At 44.0% G+C, this 17,114-nt stretch overlaps 1 protein-coding gene across 3 annotated transcripts in view; it reads right to left on the bottom strand.

Annotated features, from left to right (window-relative positions):
• The window catches only part of TDRD10 (tudor domain containing 10), a 47,248-nt gene that overhangs the window by 28,428 nt on the left and 1,706 nt on the right, over window positions 1-17,114 (bottom strand). For 2 of the 3 annotated variants that reach the window (XM_014837114.3, XM_014837113.3), the window contains exons 2-4: window positions 12,883-12,910; window positions 12,596-12,675; window positions 11,648-11,706 (exon numbers count right to left, since the gene is read on the bottom strand). In XM_014837114.3, coding sequence (XP_014692600.2) covers window positions 11,648-11,706; window positions 12,596-12,675; window positions 12,883-12,884 — 141 coding nt within the window. In that variant the 5' untranslated portion in view covers window positions 12,885-12,910. Of the gene's footprint in view, window positions 1-11,647; window positions 11,707-12,595; window positions 12,676-12,882; window positions 12,911-13,585; window positions 13,724-17,114 lie in introns of those variants that run through there. The other variant, XM_014837115.3, reaches the window with a different exon arrangement.

Below are 17,114 nucleotides of genomic sequence, written 5' to 3'. Positions count from 1 at the left end.
ACCTGCTGGTCTGGGCCCTCCGCCTCCACACGGGCACCGCCCTCCTTTGAGATAATGTCTACGCGACCCTGATGCCCTTTTGAGCTACACCCTATTTTTCCTCTTTTCTGCCAAACTTGTAGAAAGAGCCGTCTCCGCCTAATGCCTCCGTTTCCTCTCCGCCCACTCCCTGCTGACCGCCTGCAGCCTGGCTTCTGGTCCCGCCCCGTGCGACGCCTCCTTGAAGGTCACGGATGCGCTGCCCTGCACAGGCTGCTCTTCAAGCCTCCGCTCTGAGCTCCCACTGCAGCTCGCCACACGGCCGCCCTCCTCGGCTTCCCCACCGGCACACGACAGTTGTAAATCCCACAACCCTGATGAAAACCAATTTTCCCCTAGAAAACTCTATTTCAGAAAAATGTATATTTATACCATCTTCTTTTAAAAGCAGCTTTTACCAATCTAAAGTCACTCTGTTGGCTTAGCAAAATAGAAATGCATTATGTATAACTCATTTTTCTCAGTGTTCATGTTTATATTGCGTTTAAATTCAAATTTTCTAATTTGCTTTACTTTTAAATATTTAATGTTTATTACACATGAATCTACAAGAAGCTGAGGAGCAAGCAATTGGTGAGAACAAGCAATATGTGCTTAGCATTTTCAGTTTATAAAGCACTTTCATGTAACTTATTCCATTTGATGCTTAAAACCACCCCCTGAAGAAGTCCCCATTCTCAGAAGCATAAAATAAGGATCAGAGAGGTTAAGTGACTTCCCTAAGATTACACAGCCAATCTAGAGTCAGGCTTTTAACCCTAGGCTTCTAACTTCAAATCCTACATTCTTTTCATTACATCATACAAAACCACAGCTTTCTTCTCTTCAGGTTTTACCATGATCAAAATAAAATAGGAAACTATGTAATATTTTTGTATCTTCTATAGTAGGTGTCAGATAACCACAGCCTTGGGCCAAATCCAGCCCACCACATTTTTTGTAAATAAAGTCTTATTGGAACACAGCCATGCACATTGGTTTGCTTACTCTCTGTGGCTGCTGTCATGCTAAAGTGGCAGAGTTGAATATTTGCAGCTGAGGCACACGGCCTGCAAAGCATAAAACATTTACCATCTGACCCTTTCCAGAAAATGTTTGCCAACCCTTATCCTAGAGCAATGGTTCTCAATTCTGACTGCAAAGGAAATTCAGCTAGTGTTACCTTTTTTTTTCTAAGTATCGAGACAATGCCTGGCCCACCCCAGATGAGCAAAATCAGAATCTCTGCGGCTAGTATTCAAGCATCAATATTTTTTAAAAGCTCCCCCGATGATTTTAATATGCAGCCAAGGTCAAAAACTACTGTTCCATGGTATCAAGCAGCTTCAGGAAGCACTAGTTTTCAGACAAGGTGCTTGAGGGTGAGAGCAGAGAACCACCACCACCCACACACCCACACAAATACAACAAAAAGCCTGCCAGCACCTTCGCCTCCACGGGACCTCAATCAGTGTGTTACCTGTGAACTCATCCATCAGCAGGTTCCCTTATTGTGCATAGTTTTCATGAGGAACTCCTAAAATCTGAAGGCATGCCCTGAGACTTTTTTTTCTCTCCCTTAATAGTTTGTTTCTTTAAAAAATTTTCAGTTGAGGGGCTGGCCCCGTGGCCCAGTGGTTAAGTTCGTGCGCTCTGCTGCAGGCGGCCCACTGTTTCCTTGGTTTGAATCCTGGGTGGGGACATGGCACTGCTCATCAAACCACGCTGAGGCAGCTTCCCACATGCCGCAACTAGAAGGACCCACAACGAAGAATATACAACTATGTACTGGGGGGCCTTGGGGAGAAAAAGGTAAAAAATAAAATCTTTAAAAACAAACTAGATGGAAAATGATTACACAAGGAAATAAACCACAACTTTAAAAAAAAAATTTTCAGTTGATCATCGATTTGACAGGTTGCTTGGTACATTAAGCTAAAATTGCCTCATGCCCCTGAGGGAATCTTTTACATCTCATTTTAAATAATGAAAATAATTGATTAGGATTTTCTAATTACAAAGCACTAAATGTTTATTAGAGAAAAGCTAAAAAGTACGAATCAGCAAACCCTACCCACCAACATAATCCCATAATCCTACTACCGAACATGAGCACTGCACTCAAGATTAAGGCAACACGTTGTACCTTTTGGCTCATAACGTATTTCACTTAACAATATATTCCTCTCAATCAATCATTAGCAAAAACATCATTTATGGGATCTCTAGCCTATGAGTGACGGCACCAGCATTTAGAGACCACTGGCTTCACGCCAGACAGGCAGAAGGTTACCGCAGTCACCTACGCGCTAAATAACGCCACACCCATCAGACTGGCAGCAACTGAGCAGCTGGACAACAAACGCTGCTGAGGATGGAGGAACCCCGCTGCTGCTGCTGCTGCTGGGAGTGGAGCTCACCCCCCCGGCCTGCTCAAGCTGTGAGTACCGTGTGGCCCTGATCCCACACCCAGGTACAGGTCCTAGAAGACACTCTCACGTGGGACACGGACACGCGTACAAGCCGTTCACTGAAGCTCTGTTTAAAGTAGTAAAAACTGGGAAAATATTAGTTTGAACCACGGGAAACTGACATTTTTGCGGATTAAAAAATGGTCGAATACCAGCAATTTCATATGGTACAACCTAAGCATCTGCATGTCTATAGGCATGCATGTGCCATCATGGATACATTTTTGAAATGTAGAAAATGATAACAGTAAGCTACAAACACATACAGAAAAGAGAAAGGGACCAACGGCTGCCTCCCCAGCACCTGGGCTCCCGTCTTCCTAGGGCACAGCTGCACCCTGCCGTGACCAGTGACTGCGCCTTCCTCCAGATGGCCATTTCAAGCCCCACACTCTCCAACCACCTTTCCCGCTCATGCCTCTGGTTCTCCAGCTCCACTCTCTGGTCTGTGAGCCTTCCAACCCTGCCACTTTGCCAGCATCCTGCAAACTCCTGACTCTAGCCTGCCTCTCCTGCTACCCGTTCTGCCCAACCCCACCGCACCCCGTCCCTGCTTTCCTCTTTACCCAGCTTAGATGCCATGGTCTATCACTGCATCACCTCCTTCTGTAGACTGCTTCATGGCATTCCTGCCACATCTTCCTAATTATCAGATCCCCACTCTCCCAAACAGAACTACTGCAGACTACTTCCTACTCAACCCCCCCATACTCTCTTTCTATTCAGCTGATAACCCCGATTCTTATTTCACTGAGAGAAGCAACCAAAAGGGAACATCCACACCTCCCACCACATCAGTCAACGTCCCCGCATCCCGGCGTGCCCCCCTCTGCACGGAACACCTGTCTTTGCTCTGGATCCCCTCCCTCTCACATTCTCAAGGCCTCTGATGCTAAATTATCTCCTCTCTCTCCTGCATCAACTCCCCTCTCCACTGGATGAGCATAAAAATGAGCTCTAATATCTGCTCTCTTAATACTTATAGACACACAACATCTTTGACCACACATCCTCCTCCCACTACCACCCTATTTTCCGATTCTCCTTTATTATAAAAATCCTTGAAAAGTTGTCTATACTGTCTTCACTTCCTCTTACTCAACAAATATTTAGTTAGTTAGTTAAGGTGCCTACCCTGTGCTAGAAAACATTTTAGGTGCAGGAAACAGAGCAGACAAAACCCCCTCGCCTCCTGAGACTTATCTTCTTTGGGGAAGACAGATAATCAATAAGATGAACAAGTAGTGTGCATGGTGAGTTCGACAGTGATAAGTGTCAAGGAGACGGAAGTCAGAGGAGACAGGAGTGGGGAGCTGTAATCTAGGGAGAACAGCCAGGCAGGCCCTTTGAGAAGGTGACATCTGAGTGAAGGAGGCTGACACCTAGGAGACGAGCATGCTAAGCAGAGGCAACAGCAAGTGCAAAGGCCCTAAGGCAGGGCTGAGGTCCAGCAAGGAGGCCAGTGAAGCTGAAATGGAGTGAGCAAGGGAGAGGACTCCGGTGATGCAGGCAGAGGGCTACAGGGGACCAGCTCCTGTGGGACCTCACGGGGACTCTGGCTCTTCCTGCGTGAGAAGGAAAACCACTGGAGGCTGCTGAGCAGAGGGGTGCCGAGATCTGCTTATGGTTTTATAGGATCCCTCCGGCTGCTGTGTTAAGACTAGACTGAAGGGGAGCAAGGCCAGAAGGGAAACAAACAGGCCACTGCAGTGACCCAGGCAAGAGGACGGTGGCTTGGATCAGGGCATGAGCAGTGGGCATGATGGGAAGTGCTCAGATTCTGGATGTATTTAACTTTTTGTTATAAAAAATTCCAAACACCCATACAAGTAGAGAGTACAAACTTTCCCACAAACCCATCACCAAGCTTCAAGAACCAACCACCTTTTGCCATCACTGTTTCATCTCCTTCTCCACCCTTGTTTGCTAGAGTGTTTCAAAGCAAATCCCAGGTATCGTTGTCACATTTCACCCTTCAATACTTTACACCTGAGAAAAGGACATTTCCCTACTTAGATGGAATGCTGTTATCAAAGTAAGAAAATTAACAATAATTTCTTATCAACTAATGGGCAGATTTCACCAACTGTCTCAAAAATCTCTTTTCAGGGTTGTTTTGTCCAAACAGGATCAAAACGAGGTCAATTCATTAAATTTGGCTGTCAATTCTCTTAAGTCTCCTCCAAATCTCTTTAAATCTATATCAGATCCCCTACTGTCATTTTTCCATGACTTTGACTTGTTATACAAACCAGGTCAGCTGTCCGGTAGACAAGAGCTCTGCTTCCTTCTGCTTGCATTGAACTTGACCTCCCCACTATTTCCTTTAGACTGGAAACTAGCCATAGACATTCTAGATATACGCTATTATTTACTTATTTTTTGGTTAGAGTATTTTATAAATGGTGTGATCTTCTTCATAACACTGTATCAGTTTAGGGGGCTTGTATCTGCTTGCTTCACTTTTAGCGATGCTAAAATTAATCAGTAAATTCAGATGGTGACAGCCTGTGCCATCTACTGTAAAACTGTCCATGAATTTTTTACCTAATGAATTCACCATTCTCTGATAACCACTGTCTGAAACAGGTATTTTATTGTGGCTTGCAAAATGATGATTTTAGGAGGCCGGCCCCATGGCTGAGTGGTTAAGTTTGCACGCTCTGCTTCGGTGGCCCAGGGTTTAGCTGGTTCAGATCCTGGGCGCGGACATGGCACCGCTCATCAGGCCATGCTGAGGTGGCATCCCACATGCCACAACTAGAAGGACCCACAACTAAAAATACACAACTATGTACAGGGGGCTTTGGGAGAAACAGGAAAAATAAAATATAAAAAGAAAAAATGATGATTTTATAATTCTATAATTTGTTCTGCATTTATGAGCTAGAGTTCGTCTGTAAAGAACTTTCTCTCATCTACTAGGGTCATTTGTTTGCCCTGAAATAGTGCTTGCGTTAGAAAAGCAGGATAAATACTTATTCTTTCCCTTTAATTATCAAGTTATATATAATGACCTTCTATCTTTCTACTTTCAGTTGTGTCCAGTGAGTTTTCTTTCTTTCTCCTTTCTTTAGGGATCATTACAAATTATTGCTTTTCTAAAATCACCCTTGAGGTCTGTTTTTTTATTTTATTTTTTGAGGAAGATTAGCCCTGAGCTAACATCTGCTGCCAATCCTCCTCTTTTTGCTGAGGAAGACTGGCCCGGAGCGAACATCCGTGCCCACCTTCCTCTACTTTATATGTGGGACGCCTGCCACAGCATGGCCTGACAAGCAGTGCCATGTCCACACCCGGGATCCAAACCAGCGAACCCCAGGCCGCCGAAGCAGAACGTGCAACCTTAACCGCTGCGCCACTGGGCCAGCCCAGGGAGTGGGTTTTTTAAACACATAATTTTGATTCCTTTAATTATGAAAACACTTATGTATTTCTAAAGTCAAAACAATGAGGTAAATTCAGAAGTTATTCTTCCATCTTCTTTCTATCCTTTTTCCCTTCCCTCCCCGATAAGTAACTATTCTTATTCCTTTACATCTTTCTAATGTTTATTTTTTTATTTATTTATTTTTTTAAAGATTTTATTTTTTCCTTTTTCTCCCCAAAGCCCCCGGTACATAGTTGTATATTCTTCGTTGTGGGTCCTTCTAGTTGTGGCATGTGGGACGCTGCCTCAGCGTGGTTTGATGAGCAGTGCCATGTCCACGCCCAGGATTCGAGCCAACGAAACACTGGGCCGCCTGCAGCGGAGCGCGCGAACTTAACCACTCGGCCACGGGGCCAGCCCCTCTAATGTTTATTTTTGCAAATTTAAAGTGAGATTCTATTCTCTTCCTCCCTTCTGATACTAAAGATTGTTTTATTCTAGGTACATTTTTAAGGTAGAGCCAAAATTACCTACCAACAGATTGAATGTGCAGTGTGAGAAAAATGTGAGGTATAAGATGAGGATATTTCTCAGATTTGGGGCCTGAGAAAAATGGTGTTGCCATTTACAGAGATGGGGAAGACTGGGAGGCGCAGGCTTAGGGGATGACCAGGGGCTCGGCTCCAGACCATTAAGTTTGAAATGCCTATTAGTTACCCAAGTAGAGCCAGTGGATAGGCAACTGAGTACACAAGTTTAGAGTTCAGGGGAAAGGTACACGCTGGGAATGCAGATGATAACTGAAGTCAGGTTTTCTATTGCGACAATCGTAAACCTGCATTAGTGAAACTTTTCTTTCTTTTTTTTTTTTTTTTCCAATTCTTATGTCTTTCTTTTTCCTCGCCTAACGGCACTGACCAAAACCACCAGTATAACGTTGGCAGAAATAGCAATAGCTGGTATCCACATCTTGTTCCTGATCTCAAAGGGAGAGCTATCAAAGTTGTGTCACCAAGTATTACATTTGCTGTACCATGGTTAAGTCCTTAATCCAACTAGAAACCGTTTGGTGCAGGTTATAAGGTAAAGCTCCAATTCCACTTCATCTGCAAGGGTACAAAATGCCTCAGAACCAGTTTATTGAATACTCCCTTCTTTCCCAACTGATCTGCAATGCCACCTGGTTTTTATACACAGCCACCAAGTGTTCATATATGTGTCGGTCTGTTTCTGGGCTTTCCATTCCGTTCCATGTGTCAGCCGTCTAGCACTGCACCCACATGAAGGTCGTCATTACTCCAGTGAGTTTGCCTTCCTCTCTGTCTCCCTCACTCTTCTTCAGAAAGGTGCTGTTCTATCCCATGTAAATTTTAGAATCAGCTTGTCAAGTTTTTTGGAAAACCCTTGGGTATTTTGATCACAATGGCAATCTATGTATCAATTTAAGGATCATAAAACTGAATCTTCTTATCCATCTATTTGGGTCTTCCTTAATATCTTTCAATAAAGCCTCAATTTTCTGTATATATGTCTTGCACAACTTTTATTAGATTTAGTTCTAGCTCCTTGTATTTTTGGTTCCTTATATAGAAATACAATTGACTTTTGTATATTTATCTTATACTCAGCCACCCCACTAATTCTCAATAATTCTAACAAGTCCCAGATTCTCTTAAGCTTTCAACTTAGACAATCCTCTTCAAATAATGACAGTTTTGATTTTTTCCTTTCCATTCTTACATCTTTTCTTTTTATTTTCTCACTTGCTCTGCGTAAGTCCTCTCATAAAATGTTAAACAGAAGAGGTGTAGAGGTATTCATGTCTTGTTCTTGATTTTACAATACTTCCGTTTCCAAAATGATAATGTTTTCTGTACATTTTTTGTAGATATGCTTTATCAGATTTAGCAAGTTTCCTCTACTCACAGTTTAAGTGTTTTTTCATGAACTGCGTTTTTAACTTTATCAAAGGTTAATTTTTAACTTGAAGGTACACAGACCATGCAGGTAATATGAGTTTATACCCAATTCACGTGAAATCAGGCCTATTGTTACGCTTTTGGGGAGACTGCTAGTCCTACCAGCCCCAGATCCAGCCAAGACAGATTAGCTTCCTCAACACCACCCTGGACGGTGAGCAAAGTTCTTGTGGTTCACACTTTCACTGAAGGCCCAGCCCTTCAAGGATCCTGCTTTTGCAGTGGTGTCAGTTACCACGCCCCTCGTCACACAGGCCCAGAGAGTCAGCTCCTGTCCCCATATGGCTGTGACAGTCTAAGCCCTTTGGTTTTTGAGGCAGGCAGACACCCTAGGGCATCAGCCATGCCCTTCTGGTTTTCAGTTACTACTTATTTTGGGCCCTCTTAATTTTCCTTACTTTCTTAGGTCTCAGCTATGTATTTAAAAGTGGTATTTCTTATATTTCAGCTCCTATTTCCAAGTTTTTTCTTGTGAGACAGTTTTCCGGTTATCCAATCTATCATAATTAGTTAGTTAATCTATCATTTGGCATCATGTAGGTTACCTGTATACTCAGCAAGAAGAGTTTCAGAAAACCAGGGAGGGTAGAAAGCAAATTAGTGGGTTCAAGAGTAAGTGAGTGATCAATTTCAAAAGTCACTACAAAGCTACAGTAAGCAAATGTGGTACTGGTATAAGGATAGACACACACATCAATGGAACAGAATGAGAGCCGGAAATAAACTGCTACATTTATAGCCAAATGATTTTCAACAAGGACGCCAACATAATTCAATGGGGAAAGAATAATCTTTTTAACAAATGATGCTGGAACAACTGGATATCCACATGCAAAAGAATGAGGTTGACCCCTACCTCACACCATACACAAGAACAAATTCAAAAAGGACCATAGACCTACATATAAGAGTTAAAACTATAAAACTCTCAGAAGAAAACAACTGTAAATCTTTGCGACCTCGGTTTAGGCAATGGATTCTTAGATATGACACCTAAAGAACAAGCAACCAAAGGAAAATAGAAAACTGGAATTCATTAAAATTAAAAACTTTTACATATCAAAGAATACTATAAAGAAAGTAAAAATACAAATGATGGGAGAAAATATTTGCAAATCATAAGAGATTTGTATCTAGACTATATAAAGAACTCTTACAACTCAATAATAAAAAGACAAACCAATTTAAAAATGGGCAAAGGATTTGAATAGATGTTTCTCCAAAGAAGACATACAAATGGCCAATAAGCACATCAAAAGATGCTTATTAGTTATTAAGAAAATGCAAATCAAAACCACAACGAGATACCACTTCATAGCCACTAGATGGCTATAATCAAAAAGATGCACAATAACAGGTTCAGGAGAGGAAGTGGAGAAACTGGAATCCTCATACATTGCTATGTGAATGTAAAATGGTACAACTGTTTTGGAAAACAGTTTGGCAAAGAGTTATCATATGACCCAATAATGCCATTCTTAGGTATATACCCTAGACAACTGGAACATATGTTTACATAAAAACATGTACACCAACGTTCAGGGCAACATCATTCCTAATAGCCAAAAAGCAGAAACAACCCAAATGTCCATTAAATGACGAATAAACAAATTCTGGTATAGCCATATAATGAAATGTTACTCGGCCATAAAAAAGAACGAAGTACTGAGACATGCTATAACATGGATGAACCCTGAAAACGTTATGCTAAGTGAAAGAAAACACAAGTGTCACATGTTGTATGATTTCATTTATATGCAATGTCCAGAATAGGAAAATCCACAGAAATAGAAAGTAGATTAGTGGTTGCTAAGGGCTGGGAGGAAGAGGGAAGGAGGAGAAACTGCTAACGGGTATGAGGTCTATTTTGGGGGTGTTAAAAATGTTTTGGAATTAGTGGTGATAGTTGCACAACCTTGTGAATATACTAAAAACCACTGAATTGTACACTTTTAAATACAGAATTTTATCTCAATTAAAAAAGAAATGTTAGTACAATGAAAAGTAAAAAATAATAACGCTGGCTACTGTTATTGCTGTGAGTAATAAACCATCCTTCATCTTTGATCCAAGACTTTCATCTTCCACCAAGTACCATGAAACTGCTGCAGGCTGATTCGTTGGTTTGCAAGTAGGGAGAAGTCTCACTCACTTCACAGTTCTTGACAGGACATTAATGTTGTAATCAGAAATCCTTTTTAAAACCCTACACCTTTAGCTCAAGTCTTTTCTCTGAGGATGGTCTGAGTTTGTTAAGTTGACAGAAAGCACTGAGGGGAAGGCTGCTGCTTTCCTGTGAAGGGTACAAGGACCAATGGTCACCAAGACCACTGTGTTGGACGGCGCGGCCAAGCAAGCCCCGGGTGCTGGGCTTTGAAATGGGGTCTACCAGACAGAGGTGGCAGAGCATCTCGGTACCTGCCTCCCCCAGACCACTGCAAGAACCGCCCACAGTGGCGCCTGTCCTCGTTTCACTGGCAAGTTACAGGTTGTACCAGCCTGCCACGAACGGGAAGCGGAATCAGCCCTAATACTCTCTTTTATCAGGCGCCAAGAGTCCCCCAACCCGCCCCTTTGATTATGATTTTATCTATTGGGTCAAAATGAAGTACCTCATTCTCTCTGCTCCAATACCATTTTCTCCTCTGTCAGATAAGAACATAATAGGTCCATCTTTATGATACGGAGTTATTTACATGTCTTATTGATGATGTGGTTTGCTACTTGGGGGCAACTGGACATGGACTCAACTCCCGGCTGGCGCTCACTAGGTCTGTGTACTCAGCTGAGGGACTCAACCTCTTAGAGCCTCGGCTGCCTCATCTCCAGGGTGGAGACACCACCCACCACCCAGAGTTATTATAAAAATTTAATAAAACCACACTAATGAAGCATTTACCCTATTTCCTGGAGCATGCTTGATCATTAAAACATAGTAATAAGTGTTGTAAAAGGAATAAGGCACAGGTTGAGCAGAGAAAATTGAGTTTAACTGATTGGCATAAGGGCAGAGAGACCAGGAAATGTTTGAAAGACATTTGGCATGCAGCAGGGGCTCCCCAAGGGTTAGCTGGCTAGTTTCTCTCATCTTTCTTCCAAGACTGAGCTCCTTGAGTGCAAGGACTAGGTTATTTCTCTTTAAGCATGCTGAGCTCCAAGCATATCATTTTGCATACAGTAGATGCTCAAAAAAAAAAGTCAGAGGATGCTTCCATCCAGATTACACTTCCATTTTCCTTTCATCTGTACTTCAAATGCGTTTATTACAAATTTTAAGTACTTACGTTGTTCTATAATTATTTCAGCTTTGTTGGTCTGGCCTCCCCAGACAGACAGGAGGATTCCTGGGGTCAAAAATACTATGGTTTACCTTCTACTCTCTAAGTACACAGCCGACTGACTCAACTGGTTCATTTCAAACTGAAATGGGTGCAGTTTTTTGGCTGAAACCTGACTGCTCCCTAAGATCAAAGGATCGACAGGTGAACCCTAATACAGCCCATTCTTAAAAAGAAGCTGCCTCACTGCAGCCCCTCCATCCAGCCAAAGCCGTAAGTAGCGGGACCACCCATCCAGGGGTCACACGGGACAAGTGGGGGACCAACCATGCAGGATGCACAGCTTTCAGTGCTAAAACCCTGCAAGTGCAAGGCAAACTGTGACAAGCTGGTCAGCCTAGTCACCAACTAGTGACTGCTTGCACATTTATAGCTCTAAAATATCTTTAAAACTGGTAAAATTAAGTTATTGACAGTCATATGGGGGAGACCAAAGAAAAACGGCAGTGGTTCACAGAGAGTGAAGAATACCTCAGAGATATCCAGCGGAAGATTGCCAACATACACCTCTGTCTCCCTTTTCTTGACTCCTAAGAAGAAAAACAGCATAAAAAGGCAGGCACACGGTTAGAAGATTCAGAGGAGTTAGAACATGTGATAAGTGACACATTTTCTTCAATTTTAAAACATACCCACACACACCCCCCTACAAACACTGCTCCCCTCGTGAACAGTGAACGGTTATACAGTGCTTGATCATTCAGCAAATCCTAAGGCTATGGCAGTGGTCCAGTGTTACGCGTTGGCTGTGGTTATCACTGCCTCCAAGGCAGGAGCTCATTCTGAGGGGGACAGAGTCATCAGCACACCAGGAATCCAGCACTGTCAATGAGGCAATATGAAGAGTTCCGGGACCAACAGGGGTTGGGTTTCTGAGTAAACATTAAGCTGAAGGAGGGAAGGAAGGGCATGTAGGGCAGGAGGGAGGCTGAAGGGAATCCAGGCCGAGGGAACAGCACACACAAAGGCATGGAGATATAAAAAGGCGTGGCATGTTGGGGAAATTGCATGTAGTCAGGAATGGCTAGACTGCAGGCTGCACGTGTGTGTGTGGTGAGAGAGGAGGCAAGACAGGCAGGCAAAGCCAAATGACGAAACTCCAGTGGCTGTGAGGAGTGGGTGAAGGGTTTTAAACAGCGAGCTGACATCGACATAGCTGGGTTTTAGAAAGATCGCCTTGGAGATGGTGGAGGGTGAAATGGAAGAAGGAAAGAATTGAAGAGAAGCATGGAGTTAGGAGCAGCTAAGGCATCAGGGACTGAGGGCCTGCACTGTGGCAGTGCCAGGGGGACACATGGAGCAAGAGCAGAACCCAGGGGGATCCCAGGTTTCACAACTAAACAGAAACTGAGGAGATTAACCAGGATGCAGGTTACAGATCGAGGTCCCAGCACCAACCAACCCCTCAAGCCAACTCACTCGGAGATTTCTGCTCCTCCAACACTCCATTCTTCCTGAATAGTTTAGCAGAGGGTCGGAAGTCACTGCTGCTCCAGGACCTGTCAAACACATATCTCAGTATTGCACCTGCTAAGGCCAAACTCCAACAAAAGGGTATAAGAAGCAGGGCTCCCCCCGACAGCTCCCCACCTAAGCCTCCATGCTGGGGGTAACTGCTAAGCCCTGGGCCTGGGGAGGCAGGCACAGGAGAAAGAGGGCTGCCTGGTGGAAGGAGGCGTGTTTATCAGAAAAAGGAAGCGACTTACATGCTGCAGTTTCTTCCAGCAGGATCTCCTGCAAAACCCAACCAGCACAGTTAGAGGAATGCCAGGATAACTCCCCATCACATAACTACTGAAGAGGTACTGTGGCAGGCAAAACAATGGCCCCCCAAAGTGGTCCACGTCCTACTTCCCAGAACCTATTAAAGATTCTGGGGGCTGGCCCCATGGCATAGTGGTTAAGTTTGGCAAACTCTGCTTCAGTGGCCTGGGTTCACGGATTCCAATCCCAGGCACGGACCTACATTACTCGTCAGCCACTGTGGTGGTGACCCACATATAAAATAGAGGAAGACTGGCAACAGATGTTAGCACGGTGAATCCTCAGCAAAAAAAAAAAAAAAGATTGTGGTCACCAATTCCAGTGCAGGGGGCAGCTTTTCCACACCACCAAGCAGTGCTCCAGATACCAGGTGGGTGTCCCACAACTTAATTCTGACACTTTCTACCCCAGAGATAGCATCAGTTTCCATAGGCTAAGGGCTCAGTCCCACAGGACTGTCCCCTACCACTTCAGATGCCAATCACATGCAAGCCCAAGTTGTCACCTGTGCTTCAGACTGACCAGCCATAAACCGGAGGTTCCCAGGACCCCATCCTTGACTTCAATCAATTTGTTAGAGCAGCTCACCATCTCAGGGCAACAATTTTACTCACTAAATTACCAGTTTATTATAAAAGGATATACCTCAGGAACAGCCAGATGGAAGAGATGCACAGGGAAAGGTAAGGGCAAAGAGCACAGAGCTTCCAGGGCTGGCCTGGTGGCACAGTGGTTAAGTTCACACGTTCCACTTCGGTGGCCCGGGGTTCGCCAGTTCAGAGTCTGGATACAGACATACACACCGCTTATCAAGCCATGCTGTGGCAGGCGTCCCACATATAGAAGAAGATGGGCACAGATGTTAGCTCAGAGCCAGTCTTCCTTAGCAAAAAGAGGAAGATTGGCAGCAGATGTTAGCTCAGGGCTAATATTCCAAAAAAAAAAGGCACAATTGCTGACGTCACTTAGTGTAGGACAGCCAGCCTGGCATACTTCACCAGGTGACGATGATGTCAAATGTGGAGAAGGTGCCAACAGTCTAGGGAAGGTCTGCCCTGTCTCCTGACAGTCACAGCCTCATTGTGTGACCTCTAGCAATTCACACACACACACACACACACAAAAAGAGCACAGAGCTTTCATGCCCCCTCCAGGCACACCCCTCTCCCCAAATCTCTGTGTGTTCACCACTCAGCTCCTCTCTGAACCCCATCCTTTTGGGGTTTTATGGAGGCCTCATTACACAAGAACTACTGATTAAATCATTGGCCATTGGCTCAACCTCCAGCCCTTCTTCCCTGCCCATAGGTGGGGCGTGGCGTGAGGGGGGTGACTGAAAATTCCAACCCTATAGTCACCTGGTTAGGTCCCCTGCAACCAGCCCCCAACCTTAGGTTACCTAGGGGCTCATTAACATAACAAAAGACACCTTTATTGCTCTCAGCACTTAGGAAGTTCTAAGGGTTTTAGCAACTCTGTGCCACAAATGGGACAAAGACCTAATACATATTTCTTATTATAAATCACAATATCACACCTATGAATATGTCTGGTTACGTGGCAAGGGGGAATTAAGGTTGCCAATCAGCTGACCTTCAAACAGATTATCCAGGTGGGCCTAATGGATTACAGGAGCCCTTAAAAGTGGAAGAGGTAGGCAGAAGTGAGGGTCGGATAAAGAGATGTGACAACAGAAGCAAGACTAAAGCAATGCAATATGAGAACAACTCCACCACTGTCACTGGCTTTGAAGACGGAGGAAGGGGGGCCACAAGCCAGGGACTGCAGGCAGCCTCCAGAAGCTGGAAAAGGCAAGGAAACAGGTTCTCCTCTGGGGCCTCCAGAAGGAACACAGGCCTGCTGACACCTTGATTTTAGCCCAGTGGGGCCTGTGTCAGATTTGCTATGGCAGCAAACAGAAAACTTATACAGGTACCATAAGCCACTCTAAAACCACCCCCACTCCCGCACAGGGGCCAGCCTGTGGATTGAATGGGCCTTTGGAGTTAGAGAGATGCAGCTGGGAGTCCAGCCCAGAGACCTTGGGCACGTCGTCGTAGCTGTCAAACGGGAATTAAAACACCTATAGATCACGAGGGTGAAGTGAGATACTGCTCTTAAAGCACTAGGGAGCAAGAGCTCAATAAATGGGAGCCATTGTGTTTAATTCTATGGATTTCACTGGCACTTTCCTATGACCCTGTGGAGTATTACCTTTCCATTTTACAGATGGGAAAGGCAAAGCTCAAGGACACCAGATGATTTGCCTTTTCCGACAGCTGCTAAGAAAGCTGTCGAAGTCATTTTAAAGGAATTTTTTTCTTTACTTTAGGAGAAACATAAATTAAAGCAAATTTTAAAAGAAAATGGTAACTTTCCTCCTCTAAACTGTTCCCAGCTGTGAGAGAAAACAACTATTTTAGTTGCAACTAAATTTAAATACAACCAAAAATGTTTAAGACAATTAAAAGACTTGGGCATGGATGAATAAAACCAGAGAGATTTATGGCAGAATCAAGGCTATGGGTGTTGGTCCCAATTTCCTCGTTACCCCTGGAACAGTCTACGGGCTCCTGGCACGGGGCAGGCATCAACACCTCCAAAGCAAAGGCCCAGCATAAATCTTTCAAAGACAGCTTAAGGGCCTGCCAGGTGCTATGCTAAACAGCTATTACACATTGTCTCATTTAATCCTCATGGAAACTCCTGAGAGCTTATTACCCCATTGTACAGACGAAGTCCTAGAGGCTCCGACAATAACCTGGCAATTTGTCCAAATCACTTAATATATGCTCATCAACAGAGAAGCCTGTTTTTGGAATCCAGACCATATGACTCCAAAGTTGTGAGCGTCCACTCTACTGCTTGGTCTGGAGGAGTATCTCGTGTTTTCAAAAACACAAAAAATATATAAAGAACTCTTAGAACTCAGTAACAAGAAGATAAGCCAATCAACTAAAAAGTGAGCAAATGATCTGACAGACATTTCTCCAAAGATATACAAATGGCCCATACGCACATGAAAAGATGCTCAACATCCTTAGCCACCAGGGAAATGCGAATCAAAACCACAAGGATACTACCTCACACCCACTAGGACGGCTATGCTAGAACAGACAGACAATAATAATAAGCGTTGAGGATGTAGAGAAATGGGAACTCTCATATTGCTGGTAGGAACACAAAATGGTGCAGCCACTCTGGAAAACAGTTTGGCAGTTTCTCAAAAAGTTAAGCAAAGAATTCCACATGACCCAGCAATACCACTCCTGGGTATCCACTTAAGAGAAGTTAAAACATATGTCCACACACAGACTTGCACACAAATGTTCATAACAGCATTGTTCATAATAGCCAAAAAGTGGAAACAACCCAAATTGTCCCTCAACCAATGGATGAATGGATAAACAAAATGTTGTATATCCATACAATAGAATACTACTCGGCAATATAAAAGGAATGAAGTATTAATAAATGCCACAACATGGATGAATCTCAAAAACATGATGCTAAGAAGCCAGCCACAAAAGGCTACATATTGTATGATTCCACTTACGTGAAAAGCCCAAACTACACAAATCTGTGGAGACAGAAAGTAGATTAATGGCTGCCTAGAGGTGAGGAGGGGGAATAGGGAATAAGTGACTGCTAATGGGCATAAGGCTTCTTTTTGGGGTGAAAGAAATGTTCTAAAATTAGATTGTGGTGATAGCTATACCATAAATAAAAACTTTTGGAATGTACACTTAAAACAGGTGAATTTTATGGTGTCTAACCTATATCTCAACAAAGCTGGTCTTAAAAAAGTCAAGATGCATTTTCAAGAACGGCTGATGTAAGCAAGCATTTCATTTGCCGTTCCATCTCACAAACCACCAACACAAATGAAGGCAACGGGTGGCCCGAATCATGCCGTGCCCATGGCTTGCATGTCAGGACTGAGAACGTATTGCGTGAGCCTCGGCAGCACGTTTAGTTTTTTAAGTCAACAAGTTTTTAAATTGCTTCGAAAGGGAGGGGGACGGCAGAGGCGTCTTTTAACGCAAAGTGCCCCCCAGTTCTGCACAAAGCGCTCCCCGTCCGCACACATTGCGTCTGGGCTGTCCACTCCCACGCACCATCCCCTCCAAAAATTCTGCAGACGCCGCGGCGGTAACAACGCGCCCTCCATTCC

This window comes from Equus asinus, chromosome 25 (assembly GCF_041296235.1).
Source record: "Equus asinus isolate D_3611 breed Donkey chromosome 25, EquAss-T2T_v2, whole genome shotgun sequence".
NCBI classification, from domain to species: Eukaryota; Metazoa; Chordata; class Mammalia; order Perissodactyla; family Equidae; genus Equus; species Equus asinus.
This window is presented reverse-complemented; position numbering and strand designations above follow the sequence as displayed.